General features: G+C 40.3%; 1 protein-coding gene across 1 annotated transcript in view; it reads right to left on the reverse strand.

Moving 5' to 3' along the window:
- Positions 1–21,201, reverse strand: part of notch1b (notch receptor 1b) — a 39,431-nt gene extending 18,230 nt beyond the window's left edge. The window contains exons 1-13 of the mRNA XM_053228898.1: positions 20,874–21,201; positions 19,470–19,542; positions 9,407–9,669; positions 8,952–9,290; positions 7,505–7,627; positions 7,113–7,346; positions 6,741–6,896; positions 6,303–6,488; positions 5,922–6,035; positions 4,302–4,415; positions 1,688–1,921; positions 1,375–1,485; positions 545–737 (exon numbers count right to left, since the gene is read on the reverse strand). Of these exons, the coding sequence (XP_053084873.1) occupies positions 545–737; positions 1,375–1,485; positions 1,688–1,921; positions 4,302–4,415; positions 5,922–6,035; positions 6,303–6,488; positions 6,741–6,896; positions 7,113–7,346; positions 7,505–7,627; positions 8,952–9,290; positions 9,407–9,669; positions 19,470–19,542; positions 20,874–20,931 (2,198 nt within the window). The 5' untranslated portion in view covers positions 20,932–21,201. The remainder of the gene's footprint in view (positions 1–544; positions 738–1,374; positions 1,486–1,687; positions 1,922–4,301; positions 4,416–5,921; positions 6,036–6,302; positions 6,489–6,740; positions 6,897–7,112; positions 7,347–7,504; positions 7,628–8,951; positions 9,291–9,406; positions 9,670–19,469; positions 19,543–20,873) is intronic.
- Positions 21,202–23,360: the final 2,159 nt, after the last annotated feature.

Consider the following 23,360-nt stretch of genomic DNA (forward strand, 5'->3'; position numbering starts at 1 on the left):
AAACCTTTACTTTAAACTCACTTATACATAAAAGACTAAGTCCAGTTGTTGGAACAGTCAATAAATGTTTATACAATACATGTTTATGTAGAACACTTTTATGTATTATTCAGTGATAGGCATTTGCAAATGAAGCTCTAAATCCTTCTGAGAGAGAAGAATTTGTGGTTTTGCATTACAAAAGTGTGGATCAAAGTAAACATATAACTGCCTCAGGTTCAGCCTGATTGCAAATGGGTACCCTAAAGGTTACGGAACATGCATGTATCCATAATTGCTTTTTTGCTTCAGTACTGGAAAGTTGAATAAATCTACAAAAAAACAGCTTTGGCATGACTGTCTCATTCTACATGTGTGACAGATTTGAACAACTGCCCTTAGACTTCCACTATTGTTTTGAGTGAAATTCGAGTCAATGGTTTACTATTCTTTCTTAGCACAGGAAAACGCTGAAATTATTGTCCATGTTGATCAACCATATGTGACAGATGATGTGGATGAACACTACAGTTTGCCTTTAATAAGGGAAACAAGTACATCATACCCATTGACTCTGTCTTCACAGTGTCCATGAATGCAAGGGTTACTGAGACACTCGTTGAGTTGAGACTGACATGTGGGGTCATGATACCCATCAAGGCACTGACAGGTGAAGCCGTTGACTCCATCGATACACGTTCCTCCATTGTGACAGGGGTTGATGGCACACTCATCGATATTGATGTTACACATTTTTCCTGCGTTGGAAAAAAGAGTCTTCATTTAACATTAGGAATAAAATGACTAACTCAGACATAATACATATATAAATACAATTTTCTTTTCCAACAAACTGAATTGCCTCATTCATCGATTGCTTTTTGTCCACTAGCTGTTTGCAGCGCCACCATTCAGCCGACGTGAGGCACAGCATGAAAAGGGAGGTTTCGTTTGTCGCTCTTCTTTAAAGAGGCCGCCAACTTTCCCCTTTTAAAAGATCGGCTTACACAAATCTTTCGCAAATCTTTTGTCCTTTAAAACCCCCCCAGATGCCTGGCAGCTCTTTCCGCTGAATGGGCGAGCAGGGGAGGTTGCGTGTTAGAGCGCCAGGCGGGGGATTGGGAGGGAGTGTAAGGCAATACCGCAGCCAGAGTGTGTACTCGCTGGCCAGCTGTCCCTCCACACCCTTGTTTGTGGCGAACTCACCTGGGGAGGCTTTTGTCAGCACCCATTCCCCACTGCCTTTAGAGCGCCATTCTCTGATCTGATTTGCACAGGTTTAAAAAAATGCAATTCATAAATATTTCTAATATAAAATCAGCCGATAAACAGGGTATATTTGCACTATCTATCAACTTAGAGGTGACTGGTGTATATTTCCAAAAACCAACTGACCTGTGTATCCCGGCTCGCAGGCACACTCGTATCCATTGATCTTGTCGATGCACTTGCCATAGTCACATGGGTTGCTCTTACAGTCGTCCAGATTGACCTCACAGTTAACACCTGTTAACCAAAATTCAGTCAAACATAATCAAATAAGTCAAATATATGTATATATATATATATATATATATATATATATATATATATATATATATATACACATATATATCTGAAAAGGGAGGTTTATATATATATATATATATATATATATATGTAAACTTTAGCATCTAAACTGTAACAGAATTCTAGATTACTTCCTCACCTGAGGTTCCGCTAGGACAAACACACAGGTAAGAATTTGCCCGGTCCTGACAGGTGCCTCCGTTCTGGCATGGCTGGCTCAGACACTCGTTGATGTTGGCTTCACACAGTCGACCGGAGTAGCCAAGGTGGCACTGGCAGGTGAAGCTGGCCAGGCCGTCCTTACAGGTGCCGTAGTGACACGGATTTGACAGACACTCATCGATATCAGCCTCACAGTGCTGTCCTGTGTAACCTGGACCATAAAAAAGAACACTGTATACTACTGTGTTTCTCATATAGTCCGAGGACTAAGCCTCAAAATACGTTCATCGATCCCTGGTTCCAGAGTACGATCTTTTTTTGTATCCACATCTAAAATATTTCTGTTAACATGGTAAAAATTTAGTAAAGTTTAACTTGCAGTCTGTACAGGCAATATCTCAGGATAACTATATAGAGAGATCCAATCAGAGGTCATCTGTGATATGCTAAGAGAAAAGGCCAATCAGATTACTTGTCAGGTGTGATAATGCCCCTGTGCACAAAAGGAGGCCCATAAAGAAACGGTTTATCAAGGTTGGTGTGGAAGAACTCATAGGGCCTGCATAGAGACTCCAGGCCTTCTTGCCCAACATCAGTGTCTCATCTCACCAATGCCCTTGTGGCTGAATGGGCAGAAATACCCAGAGCCACATTCCAAAATCTAGTGGAAAGCCTTAGTGGGCAACTTCATATTTTGGAATGGGATGTTCAACAAGCACATATGGGTGTGGTGGTCAGGTGTCCACATACTTTTGGCCATATAATATGTGTATACAGTAGGAGCTGATTCAGAGATTTGACAAAGACAAATGAATTTTATCAAACAGTAAAACACTGTATAGTTATGGTTAGATTAGACAGTACTAGACAGTAGATGCTTGACAGTTTGTTATTTTAATAATATAATAATGACAGAGGGGATAGTTTTTTAATTGAATGTAAGCTTTTTTACAAAGTTTGATTTTGTGTTTTAATAAGGTCCAAGTCTTGGGTTGTATGTTTTTCATCATAACTTTCCTAAAGAGCTCCACACCTACTTCTGAACAGAAGGATGGGAGAAGGATTCTGTATACGTACACGTTTCCGTATCTTAGCGTTATATTTACAACACAAGGACTTTGGACATGAATAAAAATAACTACATACCAAATGTAAAAGTAACATTAACATAACATAAATATAACATTAAATTACACTGAATCACTTTGCTTAGCAAACTGTCTGAACTAGATTGCCTGTGAGTCTAAGCAGAGAAAATCTCTGGGCTATCAAAACTCCCTGTTTATTTCTGGGGTTTGCTATGCTGATGAGGATTCGCTGAATAAGAAAAAAAAAGACAATGCGAGGCAGCTGATTGCTCATTTTTGTTTGATAGCCAATGGAGTTTGCCTTATTACGCCTTATTCAACTTATTAAGTTTACGAAGGTGTGAAAATTCAGAATGCCAATAATCACCATTACAATCACAAAAAGGAGCCAATTTTTACTCAATCCTAAGCCAGGGATCGATCAACCAAAAAGCCAACCAACCAACCAAACAAATAAATAAGGTTTTTATTTTCTTCTAAAGCTAAAGCTTTCTAAAGCTAAGTAAACAGGAATAAATAATGAATCTCAATAAAACTAGGGAAAACGATGCTCATATGATGCAAAACTCAAAACTGAAATGTTTTAACACACTGTAACTGTTTTGTTGCATTGATGAAATGTTTCATAATAAGGGCTCCTATAAAGACATGGTGTCTACATGTAGTAAGGAAAATGTAATCGTTTTTAAAATTAATTTAAGACCAAATTTGCAGTGATCACATACCAAAATATAAAAATTCACATTTTCAGATATTTAGAAAAAAACTAATAAAAATATTTACTTTGTTTATGCTCATGTATGTTTACATTTTGATTTGCCAGCATAGACAGCAGAAGATTGTACATTTTATTGCAGCATTACGATTGAGATTTTACATTTTAAGCTCTTACTTTTGTAACAAGGTGTTTTAAGGCTATTTTAAACCAGAAAGTGTGCACAAAGCATATTTTTGTACATTGAGAAACACTCTAAATTAAAATAAAATAAAATATTAGTGTTATATTGAGGGGTCTAGGCCTATAATTTTGAAAAAATACATGCCTATTTTTATTGTAGTAGTATTGCAGCAGTGTCCAGCCTCGCATCTGTTAAAATTAAAATTTTGTGCTTAAAATTAAAATTTTCCGCTGAGCAAAGCCATAAAACTTTCACTAGATTAACAAACGTTATTTAATTATTACAGTGTTCACCCGACAGTCAGTATGGCTATTTGCATGTTATAGTTACTAGCCCTGTGCAGGAAAGAAATGCTCCACAAGACCACAATGATTAAGATGAGGCAAATTAAACATTTTAAAGACCCACAGGCACCCTGTAAATACACACACACACACACACACACATATAGACTAGACATGCTGGTATATTTGGCTTAATATTTGAATAATTGGATAATTGGTAATTCATGTAATTCATACAGAAACACATAGGTCCTGAAAGGTGTCTAAAAAGGTTACAAATTTGTATTTAACAAATAAAAGAGTTTAACAATTTGTCATACCCTCAGTGCATTGGCAGGTGTACATATTGGGCCCATCAATACACTTGGCGCCATTTTTGCAGGGCGTGCTGGCACACTCATCGATGTCAACCTGGCACTGGTTCCCAGAATATCCTGAGAAGAGAGGCAGAATGAGGAAGGAGTGAGAAGAGGGGGGTGGACAGCACGAGAGGGGGATGATAAAGAGTTTAGACCGCCTTTAGGATGATCTCTCCAGACCACACTTGCTTCATTCCACCACACTCATCCACACAATCCCCAGCTAGGCTTCATTAACATGTCCCCACACTGCTCAATGTTTTTCCTCTCTCTCCCTGTTCCCCCCTTTTCCAAACTCCTTTTTCAATAAATCGTCATAAGGAGGAGGAGAGGAGGTTGTTAAAAAAAGAAAGGGGTAAAAAAAAAAAAAAAACCTTCCAAGGCCTACTGACCAAGGGCACCAGACAAAAGGGAACAGTCTATTCAATGAAATGCAAAGCTGCACTGGTTGCCTCCTTTGTCCTGAAGAACTTTTCCATCACAATGTGCATTCTCTCATCCTGCCTTGGCCCCCTCTCTGCTTCTGCACCGCCAAAAAGATCTCTGCCACCTATAACCTTTCACTATTCAGTTAGCTCATCATTTAGGATCAACCAGCAGGCAAGTTATAGCTACCTCAAACGTACAGTCTGTGCACAGCTTCTGGTTTAAAAAAACCCTTAAGTTATATTTAAAGTACCTGAATACTGCAATTGTTGAAATTAGAATTAGCCATCTGCTGTAATGTAAACAGCACCAGTGATCATCCCAGTGGAAATTCCTTTGTCGTAGTGTTCCAGCGCTACCTAACAATCCAACAGGGATTTCCTCCAGGCCTCTAAAATGGCACATTTCAAAAAGCTCTATTGTGGTTACCATGGTCTCGCTATGTATGCCATTCAAAAGCAACCCTGCCCTGCATTCTGAACAGTCCTCTAATTTGCATCTGAAGACGGAGTAGAGTGGCCTGGACTTCGTTCCCCAGCTTACCATACCTCACAACTCCCAATCACTTTGCTCAAGACATTGCTCAGAGAGACGCCACAGGCCCCTCATCCCCTCATCACAGAATCCTAGCAGCGTACCTTTATTACCCCAGTATTTATGCATGAATTTCTTTGTATTACAAATGCATTCCACTCTACAAGAAGTGGTCGGCTTTCTGTACAATAATCCTCTGATCTGCTTTTACGACATGCCTGCTACTTTATAACCAAAATTACTTCCACTTCATTTGGGATGAAGGAACAAAATAAAAGTAAGATAAATCCTTTGGAGGGAAAGTTGGATATTCCAAGTTCAAACAGCAATGCATGAATGAACCTTATACCTGATTATGGGATCTAACTGGAATACTTCAGTGTTACTCGGTGACATACAAACATACTTTCACTTAAACTTACTCACTCTGATAAAGTTACATGGTGAAATTTTCCTTTTAAGTGCAAGTCTGGAAACTTAGTAGAAACAGATAACTTTTCAGAATCTTTCTATATGGATTTTTTTAGCAATTTGGCTGGAGCCAGCTAAGCCAGCCTGAGGGCAGGATTAGATTTCCCCTCTCTCTGCTGTCCAGGGGTTGAATGGCCCCCTCGTGCTTACCTTTGGGGCACTCGCACTGGTAGTTGTTGATCTTGTCGATGCACTTCCCATTGTTGAGACAGGGCATGCTAGCACACTCATCTGTATTGATCTCGCAAAAGACTCCCTCGTATCCTGTCAATTAGCACGGAGAGATGTTCTTCAATTTTAGCCAGAGAATTCAACATGGCTTAGTGATGTGATCAGTTTATTTTCTCTTTCTAATGCATCAGAAGACATATAAACTGAATATAAACATATAAAAAATCAGCCAAAAATCATTATTAGACATTATAATGCACTGACATCATTAGGCACACAAAAAACATACAGTATCCTGAACTACTACGTGTGTGTCACTGTTCATCTTACCATGTATACACTGAGAGTTTGTTTCTTTACCTGCCATGCAGATGCAATGGAAGCCTCCGATTTGGTCCAGGCAGGTAGCATCATTCTGGCATGGACTGGACATGCACTCGTTGACGTCGAGTTCGCAGCGAGCCCCCACATAGCCCTGAAGACACTTACACTGGAAAGAGCCTTTGGTGTTCAGACATTTCCCAGCATGCTCACATGGGTTTGAACCTATAGAAAAACAACAAAAAGGCTATAAGCTAACATAATGTGAAATTTACATAAGCAATGACGGCTGGTCTTGATATTAGATGTGAGGGATAAAATCTAATATCTATCAACAGCTCGATAACAAAACGATTATTATTTTTATCTTTGAAAGACAGGGGGACTTAGCCCTGCTAACCCATTTATACCAGCCATCTCAGCTTAGAAGTTCTTGAATGTAGAATATTTATCTCTAAAAAGTGTTAAAGTGATTACCCAAAGAGCATTCATCGACATCCTGATCACAGGCTAAGCCAAAGTAGCCTGTAGGACAGGTACAGATAGCCTTGCCATTGACTGGGTTGGTGTCACAGTTCGAGCCTTTCTGACATGGGTTACTAATACAAGCATCATCCAAGTGACACAGCAAACCTGGATTAGAGGTAAATTAGATGGTTAATAACAGTGGTGTATACCTAAAAATGTACATGCACCTACAACCCCATTTTATTAAAAAAGAAAATTTCAACCCACCTAGTCATAGTGATATATAAAGAAAAATAAATGTCAGGTTACTCCTGGTTCCACCATATTCTACAAATGATCGCAAAGTAAAAATCTTTAGTCTACAAGTATAAAAATACAGACCTGTGCGTCCAGGTGGGCATTCACAAAAAAAGGACGCTACGCGATCATGACAAGTTGATCCTGGGTGGCAGGCAGCATCAACACAATCGTCAATATTCTTGCTGCAGTCATCACCTGACCAGCCATTCACACACACGCAGTTGTATCCACCCTGAGTGTTGAGGCAAGTGCCACCATTCTGACAGGAGTTGGGCATCAGGTCACACTCGTTCACATCTTCGGTACAGAACTGACCTATCAGGGAACACAAGACCCAGAAGACCCATGATACACATGCTAAATAAATCCAACCAAAGTTAGCAAGCTAAAGACAATTTGTGATTGTGGCTCTTTAAAAATGTATTTTTTGTCACAGAATAAAATGCAGCACAATAAATGTATAGAATTCTTACCTGTCCATTCCGGTTTGCATTGGCAGTTATAAGTGTTCACCCCGTCTACACAGGTTCCTCCATTAAGGCAACGATGGTCTGGACAGTCATCAATGTTCTCCTCACAATTTTGACCGCTGAAACCTGCGAAGATGAATGTTGCTTATTTACTCAACTAGTGGAAGAAAAGATGAAATTCAAACAGTCGAAGTTTCTAACTTTTTTTTGTAATGAATATTTGTTGGAAGTTGAATATTTCTGGTATCTTTCTAATAACTGTTAACAAAGGGATACACTGTCTTAATAAAGGGATACAGTGTTTGTGAAACCTACTGTTACATACTAAAAGTGTGGTTAACAGGCTTGTTGTCAACCGTTTTCTTCTTCTGGGAAGAATGGCAGTGCCAGGTCTCAAGTCAGAGACCCCAGCGACAACAGAGTCAACTGACAATAACCACAGTTTCCTTTGACTTTAACAGCAGTTATGAAACATTCCTGTTTACTGTTTTCCTTTTATCCTCATATCAGTAATATATGAGAAAATATATTTTTAATCCTAAGCACAGAATTTGTTACTTATTTTAGGGATTCTGGATGAATTGAGTGAGGAGGATAAAGCCTGCATGCTACCTACTTTCACTATCATTTTTAGTACTGCATGGCTTTATACTAAGCCCATTTTTAATTAGGTGTACACCTGGATTTTTTTGCCCAATTTCACCATCAATCTTAGGTTTGCTTTATTGGACAACTGATAAGGACAACAGTGACAGAGCTACAGGGAAAAGGATAAGAGATATGCACATAAACACCTTCCACAAGAAGTAGACAGGAGAAATGCAGAAAGATTGGAGAACTCTGAGAATGATGTTCTTCAACCACAAGTTCATTTACAGTTTGCATTTTCAGTTCTTGCACTTTTGTTTGTACATAAACTAATAATAATAAATCCAGACAGAAAAAAACATGCCCTCTTACTTAACTATCTATTGGGATCTAATATGCTGTGTAGTTTGGCCATCTTGAGGGAAACTGTATGAGTTTCTAAGTATGTGTGTAAGACCCATGTTTCCACGTTCTCTTAATCCAGAGACAACACCATGAGGATACTGACCTTCAGACACTTCCTCATGATAAGTGCTAATACTTTCCTGCTGACCAGTTCACACACACAGGGTGGGCTTACCTCATGCTGATGAGAGGACATGTTGTGAGCGCTAGCCTACCCAAAGTCCCACACTGGTGGGAAACACTGACACTACAATGTGATTACAAAGGCCAGTTAGCTCTTATAAATCTCTAGTCTCAGTGTTTGACAGTGACAGCAGGCTGCTATCATTTGTCTTGCCCACAATTAATACAAAGTAACCAAAAAAAGCTAACACTGCAAATGGACAGTTAGCTTCTAGTGCCCTTGGCTAGTTAATAAAGAAATTACCAACACATAAATAAGATCATGCTTTCCTACCTGGCAGACAGGAACACTCGTAGTTTGTGTCTCCGATCTGGACGCAGGTCCCTCCATGATGGCATGGTGATGGGTTGCAGGGTTGGTACAGAGTCTCACAGTGTTTCCCCGTGTACTCGGCTGGGCAGTTGCAGCGATAGGTGCCCACTTCGTTCACGCACAGACCGCCGTTCTTGCAGGGAGATGGGATATTAGCACACTCATTAACATCTTGTTTGCAAGTCTCGCCTGAGAAGAAGGATGTGCAGGTGCAGATGTAATGAGAATCAAATGGGCTGCACTGGCCTCCATTGGCACAAGGGTTTGAGGCACAAGGGTCAGCCTGCTGGCAGTTTTTACCTGTAAAAATGGAATAGTACGTTATCAGTAGATGTCATACTCCCTCGACTGCCTGATATGGAGATTAGGGATTTACTGTGAGAAAATGTATCATTTAGATAATAACACATTCTTACCAGACCAGCCTGGAGGACATTTGCACTTGAAAGTGTGGACACTGGTCAGCTCACACGTCCCTCCATTTCCACATGGGGAGCTTCTGCATGGGTTGTCAGTGGGAGTGAGGCATCGTGGGTCCATGTAACCCAATGGACAACGGCAGACGTAGTCCACTTTGTTGTCACGGATATTTGGCTGGCAAATGCCTCCATTCAAGCAAGGATTCGGCAGGCAAGGGTTGGATAACTGACAAGCCGGGCCCAAATATTTGTCAGGACACCTTAAAAAAAAAAAAAACACATGTCAGCTAAACAGTGACAAAGATGCTTGGTTGATAAATTCTATAAGATTTAAACATAGTTAATGGATGACATGACCAACGCTGTTTTTGCTTTTTATTCTTTCAGTGATTTTTAGCATTATTTTCAAATTGGTACTTGCCAACTGATCATAACCAACTATTAATCCAACTATTGTAAAATTGTAATGTGATAGCAAACAGATAATTATGTTGTCTAAAAAAATCTGTATGACGTTAAATGTACACTTCTAACAGTGGCTGTGAAGGCAGCCCCAAATGACCACAAAAAGGAAAAAAAAAATGATTACATGGCCACTGAGGTTAAAACCAAAATGGTTGATGGGCACTGAGGTTGCTATTTCACACACACACACACACACACACACACACACACTAAAACAAAGCCTTGATATAATAAAAATAACACGGGACCATGAAATACAAACCACAAGACATTTGTATACTTGTGCTGTGGATTCACACATCTGATATGTATTTTATTTAATAAGCAAACCAAAATTCATTCAACTGTTTGGCATTCTGGACCACATCAATAAACCATCACAGTTATTTCAGCATCAGTGTACCAATCTGAATCTATAAATTGTCAAGTAGAGATGGAAAAAACAACCATAAAAATCTCAACACTGAAACACAGATTTAAAAAAGAAAGAAATTTTTAATATAATGGGATTCCACTCAGCTAATTGTAAATTCAGGCTTGTACTTCTAATCCTGTTTGAAACTGTTGCATGAAAAGCACCAATCATCATCTCTTAGTAGGAAATTTCTGCATGCCTCAGCTTTTTTCTACCATCCATTCACTCAATGAACAAGGCAGAGCCTATACCAGAGTCTTTGAACCCTGGGCTAACATTATCAGGACTTCAAAGCCCCCTTCCACCTCCTCAATAGTGTGTATTCTTCTACAGTAGAAGCTCATCCCAGCATCAATCAAGAGCTAGGGGCATAAAGGGAACGAACAGCAAAGACTAAAAAAAAAAAAAAAAAAGAGCCAAACAGACTTCGTAACAGGGGCTGGCTTAGGCATACGCATTTGTCTGATTTTCCTGGGTGACACAAAGAGGGTGCTTTTCCTTACTACACCAATGTTGAAACAACCTTTCGCTAACATTGAAACCACACCACTGGTGAAAAGCTAAGCGTTGTCTTTCGAGCCTGGGGGCAGGCAGTACAAATTCCCAGTGGTTTGGTCTCTGATCACAACAGGGCCTCTAGCCTGGAGGGAGAGGTGGTGCTTTTACTGTTTCTCGACCAGGATTAGGATGGTGAATAACGTTAACGAGGAACAGAAAACACAGGGGATAGAAAACCAAGTATGGGAGACCCATTAAAAGCATAGTGAGAACTGCTCTCCGTCTGCTTCTACTACCTTTCCTGTCGTTGTCCCACTGTCAGTTCCCCCACACCTACAGGAAGGCTACTGTTATAAAACCATGGTTTTTGATGCAAATGAAAATCATGATCATACCATGGTTACTATGATATTTTTGTACCATACTTACTAACATAAGTAGTCAAGGTGTCGCATTGCTTAATGCTTTGTGCTATTGAATGGAAGTTTAGGAGTTCAAATCCCATTTCCACCATGATGACACTGTTAAATCCTTAATCAAGGCCCTTAAGCTGTCAATCGTATAAGGGACAGTGGTGGTCTGTGCTCAGGAGCCTGCATGGTAGAGTATGCTCAGGCCTTCTGAAGCTGCCTTCGGGAGCAGGTGCGCATGTTAATGAGAGCACGACAGCTGCTGGTCCTGGTACACTCCCCCACTCTCCACTTCCCTCCTGGAATATGGCGGCTGAGGCTGAAAGTCCCTGAATAGTGTCCCTGCTGAAAGGCTCCATGAGAAGGGCCATTGTTCCGGCCGCCATTCAAGAGTCAGGCTGAACGCGGTTTGGTCGCCTGCATCCCCTCTGAGTAAGCCTTCAGCTATCAAACCTCTTCTTTCCCTCCCCTGCCTGCCTTCTCTCTCCTTCACTCATTTTCACTTCAATCAGATCCTGGGCTTGCCATTTTAAACTCATTCCCGCCAATTTGCCGTCACCAGTCTTGGCGAGGGAGTACTCCCCATAGGGAGCTTCCATATTTGCTACTCGTGCCATCTCTAGCCTCCCTAAAGTCTCTTGTTCTCATCACCACTTTAAAAATCATTTGGCAATGTGGACAGGGGTTACTATCCTTGACCAAAAACTCAACAGCCATGTTATGATGGATATATTGGAGAGACAAATGTGAAGCTATAACTGGTAGCCAAAGTCAAAGATTTAATTCTTTCCCAGTTTTAACCTGATACTAAACAAACTTACCAACCATGTCAAGTTGGATAACAGGTTAATATAAGAAGTAGACTTGTCTGAGGTGTTTAGGTATTGGGAGATCATGCCACTACTTTGGACATCCCACTAATATCATGGATGACATTACTCTTCCAAAATCCTCAGTTTGGGATTCTGCTCTTGTAGTCAGCTTTATAAGAAAGATCATAGTTTAATAAATTTCTTTGTCAAGAGTTTTAGAAAACAGGATTGTTCTACAAAACAAACAGTCCTAGCATTTCTGAAATGAAAGATATTACGGCTGGTTTAAGGGATTTTGCAGACAGTCTGAGGGGAGGAGTCTGGTGAGTGAGGAATGTAACCGTTTACACTAAAAATTTGCCCCATCCTGCGTCCCCATCCCTGACAGCACTTCTCAGTGGAGACTGCTGGCAGCCGCACTTCGCAGAGCCCAGTGAAAAATCACACCAGCTTTGAAAACCCCACTGGTGCTTGCCCAGCCTGGCAAACAATTCCACGCCTCACAGGAATTGAAAAAGTCAAAATACATAAAGCACATAGTCATCCCCTTATGAATTCTTTTAATTATGTACACGTAAATGGAAGCATACAGAAGAGATGAGGAGAAATTTTTGGCAGTTTGTTCTTTAACTTGGCAAAAGCTTGACAAATAAGTTGTCAGAACAAAATCTGTCTTTGAGAGACAGTGAAGCACACTAAGAGAGAATATGGTTCGGGTTAGAGAACCAAAGGCATTCAAACTGTATTCTAACAGGTCATATAACTCTCAGCGTAATGGAAAATAGCTGTGGTTGCACACAAATCATACACATAAGTTTTTCATAATAACAAAACAAACTCATCAGCTCAGACATGGTGTAAACAGACATGATTTATTTGGCACTACTTGGCCAGACAGTGACCCTACTAATGTTATTCAATCTTTACTATGCACTAAATAGAAATCTTTGTCTTCTGGGCTATGATGGGATTCCTTTTCTATGTGGCCACCCGTAGCCCATGACAACAGGTCTTTGCCAGTGCTGCAATGTGCGGTCAGGCTAGAGCAGATGTTTTGCTGACACCTGACCTCTTAACCAGATGAGATACAGGGGGGTTTCCTCCCCCCACAGCCCAATCTGCCATCTGCCATCATGAGGTCGTACAGTGGAGGAGGCTCTGTCTCACACATGGAGTTAAACTCTAACTCTGATTTCCTTTCATGGCTGAACTCCTCCTTTTGTATAGGGAGGAAATGTGTTGCTTTTGAAATGTCATGCTTAACAAAACTGCTCAAAGTTCAGTCAGTTTCTTCATCAGCACTGATAAACACTGCAAATGTTGATATGTGCTATTGGTTGTGGTGGTACCATTTTCATTGACCTGGAATTTTCATGCCTTAAAGCAAGACTAGAACAACACTTTTAGCTTGGTACTTGTCTAGCCCTCTTCAAACCCTCATTTCCTGCAGTCGGGTATCTAAACACCTTGTCTGATCTTTAGGAAACGATGGCCTTGGGCTTCCCTGCCTCGCTCTGTAATCACTACGGGATGCCTGATCTTCTAAGACCACATTTGTTGGTATTCATTAGTGACATGTTTATTTATCCCTATTACTGTAGGACCCCATGGGAAAGGCCAGCAACTCCAGGGACAAAGCAAGAAGCAGGCATTAGAAATTCTATACTGACCTAATAAGTGCTGCTCCTGGGGGTTTTGGAAGTCAGGGAACTACATTACTGTTCTCACATGTCCTTCACAAACATCTTGGACATATAACTGCATTGGACATTTAGCAAGAAGACTTTATTTCCAAAATGCAGCAATTCCTTTACACATAGCGTCACAGCATTGTGAAACAGTGTGTGGTATTTTTTTGAGGCAGCTGCCACTGCTACAGCAGAATGGCTTAAACCACAGACAGTAGATATGTATTGTGTGGTACCTAGCAGCATGAATACCTTGATAGTGATCGCTTGTAATGCAATGTTCCACAGACAGATGGCTCAGGTCAAAAGCATCAAATAAAAACAAGGCTGATTTTATTTTTTTTTTTGCTTGCCCAGCTGTGCATACAGAACTTGATCCACCACACTTGGCTCTTTGAGAACGTGTGATCAAATGTTCCACAGAACACAATGTAAGCGTGACCATTTTTATCACATTTATTCATCAAGACACAAAAATTTACATATAACGTATATGCTAAGTGATTCTGACACTAGTGCCTCTTTTAAGACATTAGCTTTCTCTAGTGATATGTTAATAGGCTCGACCTTCTAGTCCTCCCTGGCTCTGGAAGTCCATTTCCTGTATTTGAATGCAGAGGGGAGCACAGAGGAACTCATCCTTGACCCTGTAAACAAAGCTTGCATTGAAGCATCGGAGCAAAGACAAGAGGTTGCTTTCATACAGTACTTATCATAGATGGCCATGCACCAAAATAGTGACTGCTTTGATTGCTTACCCACACATGCCAATACTTGAAAGTCACCTTTGTTCAGCTACATAAAACAAACATATTTTCAAGTTAAAGACATACAGACATGTATTTTTACAGCTGCTTACACGCTTGCCCTTTAAACAGTGTGTACAGATGAAATATATCAAGCTTGGTGTCAAAGGTTCATGTCAATTGCTTATGAAATGTCAAACACCATAACATGACTCTCCATACACACAACTGTTCAATTTTTGGAATCAGTAATATAAGCCATGTGCTCAATCATTCATTAATCTTCATTCATTTATCTTCAGAAACTGCTTTACCTGGACAGGGCTGTGGGGGAGCAGGAGCCTATCCCGTGGGAGAAGAGGTGGGAGGAAACCGGAGAAGCCAGAGGAAACTAGGCTTGTGAAATCATGTGCAACATGCCAACGTCCTATCATGCCCCCCAACTATCGCAGATTGATGATAGCATCGCCTGTGGCTTTGAAGGGGAAAAGAAGTGGGCGTGGCAAGACGTATAATATGAGGTGTACACGTTACTACAACAGAAAAAATACCATACCATGTTTACCAGCTGGCTGTAGCTGCAATTGCTAGCATTAGCTTTTAGTCAGTTTAAATACACATGCATGTGCTCTGTGGTGAACAATGAATTCTTGTATGACAAAGCAGTCCTGATAAACAACATGCTGTTTCATTTTCTTAATTTAAAACCCCATTCATGTTTTGCGAGCGAAGGCATACGTGTCTTTATCTGTTTGGCGAGCACGGACAATGGAAGCTAAGATGCATCGAAGAAAGATGGTTTGTTTGTCCAAAGTCAGACAGCTGATTATTAAGGTTCGTACAGGATACAAAACAGGCAAAAGGAAACTTATATTATGAAATACAAAGCAATCTATTTTTATCAATCTTAAAGTGGCAGAAACCACTTTTTCTGACAGACATTTAAATCGTCCAACTTGATCCATCATGCGAGTTGGAATCTGTTGGCGATTCCCGATACTATCGTCAGCCGTCCCAAGCCTACAGGACATCAACGCAGACACAGGAAGTGCAGGCAAAACTCTGCTCAGGCAGTAACCTGAGCTCAGGATAAAGGTAGCAACACTACATGCTGAACCACTGTGACACTGATGTTCTCAACAATGTAAAACATAAACATAAACTTTATAGGTTTAAAAATTATTTGTGTGCTCCCAAGTGGTGGAACAGAAAAGCGAAAGCCTTATCGTTGGGAGATTGGGAGTTTGAATTCCAACTATCCCATCCATATCCAGAATCCAAAAGAGAAAAATTGTCCCTGCTTTCTGGGTGAGAGGGATGGAATACTCTCTCATCCCTATCAATCACATCAACACTAGCCAATCGTGGGCATCTGTGAGCTCATGTATGCGGAAGAGGGCAGATAGTGCTTTCCTCCGAGTGTGTTATTCTGCCCTGTGAGGAAACATGAGCAGCGGTTAGAATAAAGGGAGTTGGCTGGCTTTACGTGTTTCACAGGAAGCATATGTTAGCCTTCACCCTTTCCGGTTGCTAGCTGATAGGAGAGAGCTGGCTCGTGGGTGGGAATTGGTAGAAAAATGGAGGGAAAAAAAAAAGAAATTTGCAGGAAGCTGTAAAAATTAAGAAATTGTATGTCCCCAGAATATGGTACAGAGCTGTTATTACTGATTATTATAAAGCGACTTAGAACGCTATTTTACTGAACACTACAGTGCCACGTGGAGGCTTATTGTATTTTTTTTATATTTGTGGTTGTAGTGACTGATGTGGCACCAATCTATCCTGTTATTATGTCTGGAAGAGTATTATGGTTTACATAATAGAAATATTGTTGTTAGAGAGTAATTGGACCATTTACCAATTTACAGATGCTGTTGACTAACAATGTAATGCTCTATTAGGCCTGTCAGCTGAGCTATTGATCATGTGATAATGCCTTTGTATTTAAATACTTGTTCCATGATATTCTGTCATGCACAGATAGGTCTAGACTTAAAAAATTTTAACCAACTGAAAAATGTTTGCATATATTTATATCCTATTTAAATACATGTTTTTTCTATGACTCAGCTGTTTTCAAATTTTTCTGTGTGTGAGTTTCTGTTGGTCAAGTTCAAGGCATGGGCATTTTTGTTATTTGCTCTCAGAAAGCTATATAGCTTCAACAATGACGTTATAATAAAATTAATGTTTAGAAAACCTCATATTTGATAAGTGCTGATCAAATCTTGAGTCAGATGTTTTGTGGAGAAATTAGAAATAAATGTAAATTAAGAAAACTCAGTGCCTGGTTTATATTTTTTAGCCCTATGAATGAAAAAAAAAAGCACTGAATAAAATATGACCTGATTCCACACTTCCAAGCATCAGTTCATCACAAGAACTTTTATTTATTCTCAAACAGGAAGCGCAAAACTTTAAAATGGCTTTATCAGTAGAGGTTCAGAAGTGATGACTGTTGTGCAGTGGATCCACCAGCCTTATAAATACATTATCCCTCAGCCAGTCTTTGCAGCTGGATCTACACTTCATTTTTGCTGAACAAAGCTCATAGTTTTGTAGAGCAGAAGCCTGGTTAGCTTTTTGAGGTGTCAGGTGCTCAACAAGTTGAGGTTCATCAACTCTTCTACATCCCTTTGAAGGCCCGCGTCTTTCATCTCCTTGTCGGATACTAAGCTCGTTTGGTCCAGCCATTTCTCCCTTGTCCGATGCTGTAGAATCCAGCTCTCGTAGCTGCTTTCTATTACTCTCAGCAAGGCAGACATTTGGCTTTGTCCAGGCTTCTGAGATAGCGCTGCCTCTCTAAGCACCAGATACTGAGCACCAGCTTTGTGGCCGTGGCATTCCTGGCAGTTCGTAAAGTATGACCCCTACATCTCTACATTGTGGTATAATACTGGCTGAAAGACACCTCATCTTACAGCACTGACAAAAATGTTGGGTTTTCCAGAGAAAAGAAGCTGTTACAAAAAAGCATCTGTAGGACCACAGTTAGTTTCTAAGCTTCACAAAGTTGTTTTTGTCCAGAAAATGCAGCAAAAAGATGCTCATAAGTAAATTGTATGATAAAAACAGCCATTAGCAAACCCTCATCCCTGTACTGTTTTCCAGTCTATTCATGAATGTGCAAATAGCTATAATGACCCCTTTAAGCAAGTGTCAGAACAATTTGTCACACACACCATACAGGCTCTCAGGGGGGAAATAAGCAAAATCACATGTTTAAATACTGTCAGAACTTACCAAATGTTTGAATGTGGTTAGTTTTATAAAACAAGTATGCACATGCTGTCAAATCAAAGGCCTCACATTAGCATAATACTAACTGCCTCTCTGCTTTCGTTTCATTATTCTCATATGGGACCCACCACTACAGCAAAGTCAAACTTTCTATGTCAAATTCCAACAAACATGCACTTGCCCGCACAAAGCTAAACCAAATGCTACGAGCGTAATGACTGTCCCCAAGCATTTTCAGGGCATACACAATGGAGTCATTTGATAGCAGCATGGGGTGGTCAAAACTGACCTGTGAACCTGCTGCTTGCGAGGGCTGGACAGACACGCTGCAGGCCCAGAGGCCTGTCCACTCTCTGCAGTCCACTAATACACAAAAGGCAGCGGACATGGTAACCAAGCATCTCAGGGCGGGAGGAGCGGCCCTCATCCTATCTCCATGCTTAATTAGAGGAGTCTGAGGGTATCCGGCCACAATGGTCGCTTTGTAGCTCAACTGCGGCAGGGAGGCTGCCAGACAGAATTAAGACGTGGCCCCACGCCAGCATGGCCCCGTGAGAGAACTGCCCTCTAAAGGAGGCCACAAACATTGCCGCAGTCCCTATTTCAAACCAGTCACGCTGATAACTTGCTGATAACGAGAAAGAAGACACTGCTGCACCCGGCCAAACTCCCTGAAACTCAAGCCCACGTTTGTATCTCAATTGTGCACAGATAGGAAAAACAATCAAAAGTTAGCCCCAGTAAGAAATCAACTCACAGCCAGCCGCGATTTCATAACAACTTTTTTTTCCCTCATTCTAATCAGGAGAGTGAAGGTATGTGCTCTAGGGCGGTTTGCTTTTTATATTCGTCTACCCAATTGTTGCCAATTATGAAAACATCCAGTCCAATTACACTCTGCTGCCATCTGTCCCTCTAATATAAATCAAAGAATAGGCATTCAAAATGGGACAAAACACCCAAGCGGGGACAGGGGCGCGTCGGGGGGGGCTATAGGCATTCTGGGAAGCCTGACACAGATTAGTCACACAGAATTAATCTAGATGGGAGAACAATGGATGCTGAGTTTCTGGCAAACCCCAGCTGTCGTTTCATAAAAGAAAAGAGAAACAAGATTTGGGGCTTAGAGCGTCTCTGAGACTTCTATTAGAGAAGAGGCACACACAGCAAGACAAGAGAAAGCCAAATTCCCCTCCCTTCATCAACATCATCACCATCATCCCGTTCATTGGCTAGTGTAGACCATGTTTTCTCCTCGAGAACGTGCATAGGCATTACAAAAACATGGTGTTTTAGAAGGGCTAGGGCCTTGGTTAAAAAAGTGATATTTAGGCATGCCATGACATTTTTTTTCTGATTGCCAGGGTACAGTCTCAGAAAAAAGGGCGCTAAACTGTATTATTCCTTGTCTCTGGGATGGTGTACACTTTTTCTACTTTTAGTATGACCTACAAAGACGTATGTAGTGTACCTTTAAAGTTTTACCCTATAAACTAATTACTGTAATAACAGTACACTTTAAATCATTTTAAAGGTACACTATATCCATGTTTTTAGTTGAAAGGTGCATATTAGAAGTACAAAAAAATGATACAACCCCAGTGAAAAGGAAAGGTACAATTTAGTACTATTTTTCCTAAGAGTGTAAAAAATTAATTTACTATCAAACTAACAACATAATTCAGCAAGTCCAGTCATTGAAAACATCAAACAAGAGGTCCAGTAGTGGTGCGATACAACTGGCTTTGTGCTCATGTTTTAAACACTTGTTGAGATTCATACTCACTTGCATTCTCCTCTTCCATCTGCAGTAGCCACGCACGTACCTCCGTTTTGGCATTTCTCAGAACATTTCAGACCTGCAAGTACAAGAATGTCAGTAAGAAAATAAGAGTCCCTGCCCAAACTGGTACAAATACAAAATTTCAGATACATGCCAAATTCCCAAGCTTGGTTAAGAGAAAGGAGACAAAAGTAATGACGATATTTGTTTTCCCCCCAGTTCCAACGAATTTTCATTTATAAGTAAATGAAAGCTTTCAGCGTGTTGGAGAGAAACCAAAATGCCATGGCTCGAAGCCCAGGGAGAGAAAAAGGGATGGGGCAAAAGTGTGACTCCTAACACCTTAAAGAGATGTTTGGTGGCAGGAGAGCCTGAACACAGCATTGCTCTAGTCCTTCTTCAGCCTTCAGCTGCTCTCCAGAATGAGGCTATTTTTGGTTGTTAACACAGACCTGCTAAACCATTTCTGTGAAACTTTACCTAACTGTGCTAAAGTAGCTTTACTGACTGACTATCTATCTATATAACTGTCTATCTCTCTATCTATCTATTTATCTATCTACACTCTCAGAAAAAGGGAACTGTTTTGTACTCTTGTATAGTATGTATCTACTGCCAAGAGAAATGTATGTAAAGTACCTTTAAAGGTTTACTCTAAAAGGTAATTACGGTAAATCTTTTAAAAGGTACACAATATCTACATTTCAAATGAAAGACGCAAAAGGTACATAAAGGTACCATGAGCAACGGTACGATAAGCAAAGGTACAGTTTAGTACCTTTTTTCTGAGAGTGTACATATTTACACTCACATTAGCTGTGTACTTGCTAATTCTTTTGTTTACGGCTAAAAGTTGAGAAACGCCATTACGCGTAAACGAAGTTACACAGTAACCCTCAACAGGTACTGTTTTAATAAGCTTAATGACTAGTAAATTATTAGTTGTTAAGTTATTAGTTATTAAGTTATTAATAAGTTATTAATATGATATTACCGAGCAAAGCGCTACACAGTATAATAGTTATGTGTCTGCTGTAGCCTACAGTATGAAGTTTTAGTGAAGGAGCGCGCGCAGGAACCGTTATGTGGTTTACACTGACTCACCTGATGCTCAGCGTCTATATGAAGTGCTACATATGCTTTATATTTTATAGATTTATACAGGTGCATTCCACCCCACTGGAACTTTATTATAGTCCATTTTTAAAGCGTTTCAAAATCAACACCACTGCTGAATGACTTTCATCCTGAGTGCAACAAGTGGGTTTCTATTGATACTTGGATATTTTTTAATCCACACTCCATAATCGTGGTCAGTTAAAGATTCATTTTTCACATATTTATTTATTTATTTATTTATTTATTACACTTTGGGAATAACAGCAACAGGCATGTGTGGCGTCTTACCATGTGTCAGAGCAATCAGCGAAATCACACCAATCAGTTTAACGAGGAAAAGATGCATTCCTTCTTATGGAGCTGTACGATTCCGCGCGTTAACATAGATCCAACATGTGTTCCGTTCGAAGGAAAAAAGACACAGAGACAGAGAGAGAGAGAGAGAAAGAGAGAGAGAGAGAATGCAGAATTATATCCAGATATGGCGCTTTTCTTCCTGTTCCCCCGCAAACTCGGTGCGTGTGTGACCTCGCCTTAACAGTGTCAGTGAATGGGATTCAAAGCTCCCTCCGCCTCAGAGCTTCTTACAACAGCTATTCATCTGCTCTGCTTTACTCCACACACACACACACACACACACACACACACGCGCGCGCACACACACACACGCACGCACACGGAGGCAGTGGGAAAACCACGCCCCTTTCACGCGCGTCGAACCGTTTAAAACGCTGAAGCGGGAAATCTGCGGTTTCGTTCCAAACCGCATACAAAGATAAGTAGGCTGCAAGTTTTACTGTCACGTGCTCAAGTAGAATACAGTGTGCAATAGGCAATGAAACCCTTACGTGCAATATTAGAACAATAAACACAAACATAAATTATCTGCAGTAGCCTATTAATATTGTTACAATTGCGCAGTATTTACGGTAGCCTATTAATATTGTTAAAACTGAACAGTATCTAGGGTAGCCTATCAATATTGTTAAAATTGCACAGTATTTACGGTAGCCTACTAATATTGTTAAAACTGAACAGTTACTAGTTAGTTTTGGGTGTTGGGATGCTAAAGGTTATTTAAGTGGCTTAAAGTGAGTGTCTACAGCAGGGCGTCTCAAACTTAATGCAAAAAAAATAAAAAATCATGGAATCATGGAATCATGGATATGAACATATGTTGACTTCATTATTTAAATGTTTTCAATAATATTTTTGATATTTATTGGAGTCAGATAGCATTTTATTCCTGAAATTTCCTGACATGACATTGTTTACAGGCCTACTTAAAGCTTTTAGAACTCAACAGTAAATTATCCATCCATCCGTCCATTTTCTGTAACACTTATTCTACACAGGGTCGTGGCGAGCCTGGAGCCTATCCCGGGGACTTAGGGCACAAGGTGGGGGACACCCTGGACGGGGTGCCAACCCACCACAGACACCCATTCCAGACAATTTAGAGATGCCATTCAGCCTACAATGCATGTCTTTGGACTTGGGGAGGAAACCAGAGTACCAGGAGGAAACCCCAGAGGGAGAACATGCAAGCTCTACGCACACGGGGTGGAGGCAGGAATCAAACCCCCAACCCCACAGGTGCAAAGCAAACGTGCTAACCACTAAGCCACGAAAAGTGGCACCATTTTGACGTTTTTACTTATTTGTTTTTGACATGCTGTATATTATAGTAGCATGCACACAAAGTTAAAACATTTTTTTCTGTTATGCAAGTTATTTCAAATACATTTCAAATACAAACCATAAAATAGTCCAAAAAATTTGAAGTTTGAAAATCAAATGCACACTTCAAGCATCAAAAGGCTACATAATATGTGTTACCTTCAAAATCCCCTGACCAGTTCATAACATAAAATAATAATAATTAAAAAATAGTTTCTGTGTTCAGGTCAGTGATTAAATCTCTGATTCACTTTCTGGGACTACAATGAAATTAGAGAACAGATAAGCCACAATTTATGTGATGGAAAATGCTGACTGGCACAGGAAGGGTTTCAGGAGTTTATCAGCAAACAAAGAGTCATATAGAGCCCCACCTTCATTTACTCAATCTTCAAGGCAAGTTCCGTAGGTAAACGCTTCACTGAGGATGATTAAGCAACTGAAGAAGGCAGTTCTGCACATTCAGTAGGCCTACATTTAGTTGCACTGTCAACTTTTGAAACATTCTGAATTACATGCATTTACAGTATGTTTTAATTCACACAAGAAGGCATAATTATATAACCTTTGCCACGAGGCCAAATGAGTTTGTATAGAAATGCCATAGGCTACCTGCAGAGTATAGGCAGTATTAAAAATTAGAGTTCACAAAAGTGCTTATTCATTTTTTTGCCTTATGTTAGCCATAATGCACTCATTATTTAAAGTAAACTGATGCTCTTTAAGATGTAATTGCCTATATAACTTATAAAGCTTTCTTGTGTGACAGTAAAGAAAACATGACTCAATCCCTTCCTCTTGCTGTAATGAATAAGGTGAATTGCTTTTTCTCTATTATGAGTAAGTACAAGGTGTGACAAGCAGTTTCAACACCCCAAGGCACTGGATTTTCCTTCTTGATTCATTTAGTACTCCAAATTGGCACCATTCCCTCAGGGTGTGTGTTTGTGTGTGTGAGTAGGTGCCAAAAAAGCTGCAGGTAACTGCAGGGAGTGTGGGAAACATCTCTGAAGGCAGTGTGACCTGAAGGCTTGGGAAAAGAGGCTCATTGTGGAGGCGGCACCCGTGATAGGGAGATAATTAGAACTGTGTACA

This window comes from Pangasianodon hypophthalmus, chromosome 24 (genome assembly GCF_027358585.1).
Source record: "Pangasianodon hypophthalmus isolate fPanHyp1 chromosome 24, fPanHyp1.pri, whole genome shotgun sequence".
NCBI classification, from domain to species: domain Eukaryota; kingdom Metazoa; phylum Chordata; class Actinopteri; order Siluriformes; family Pangasiidae; genus Pangasianodon; species Pangasianodon hypophthalmus.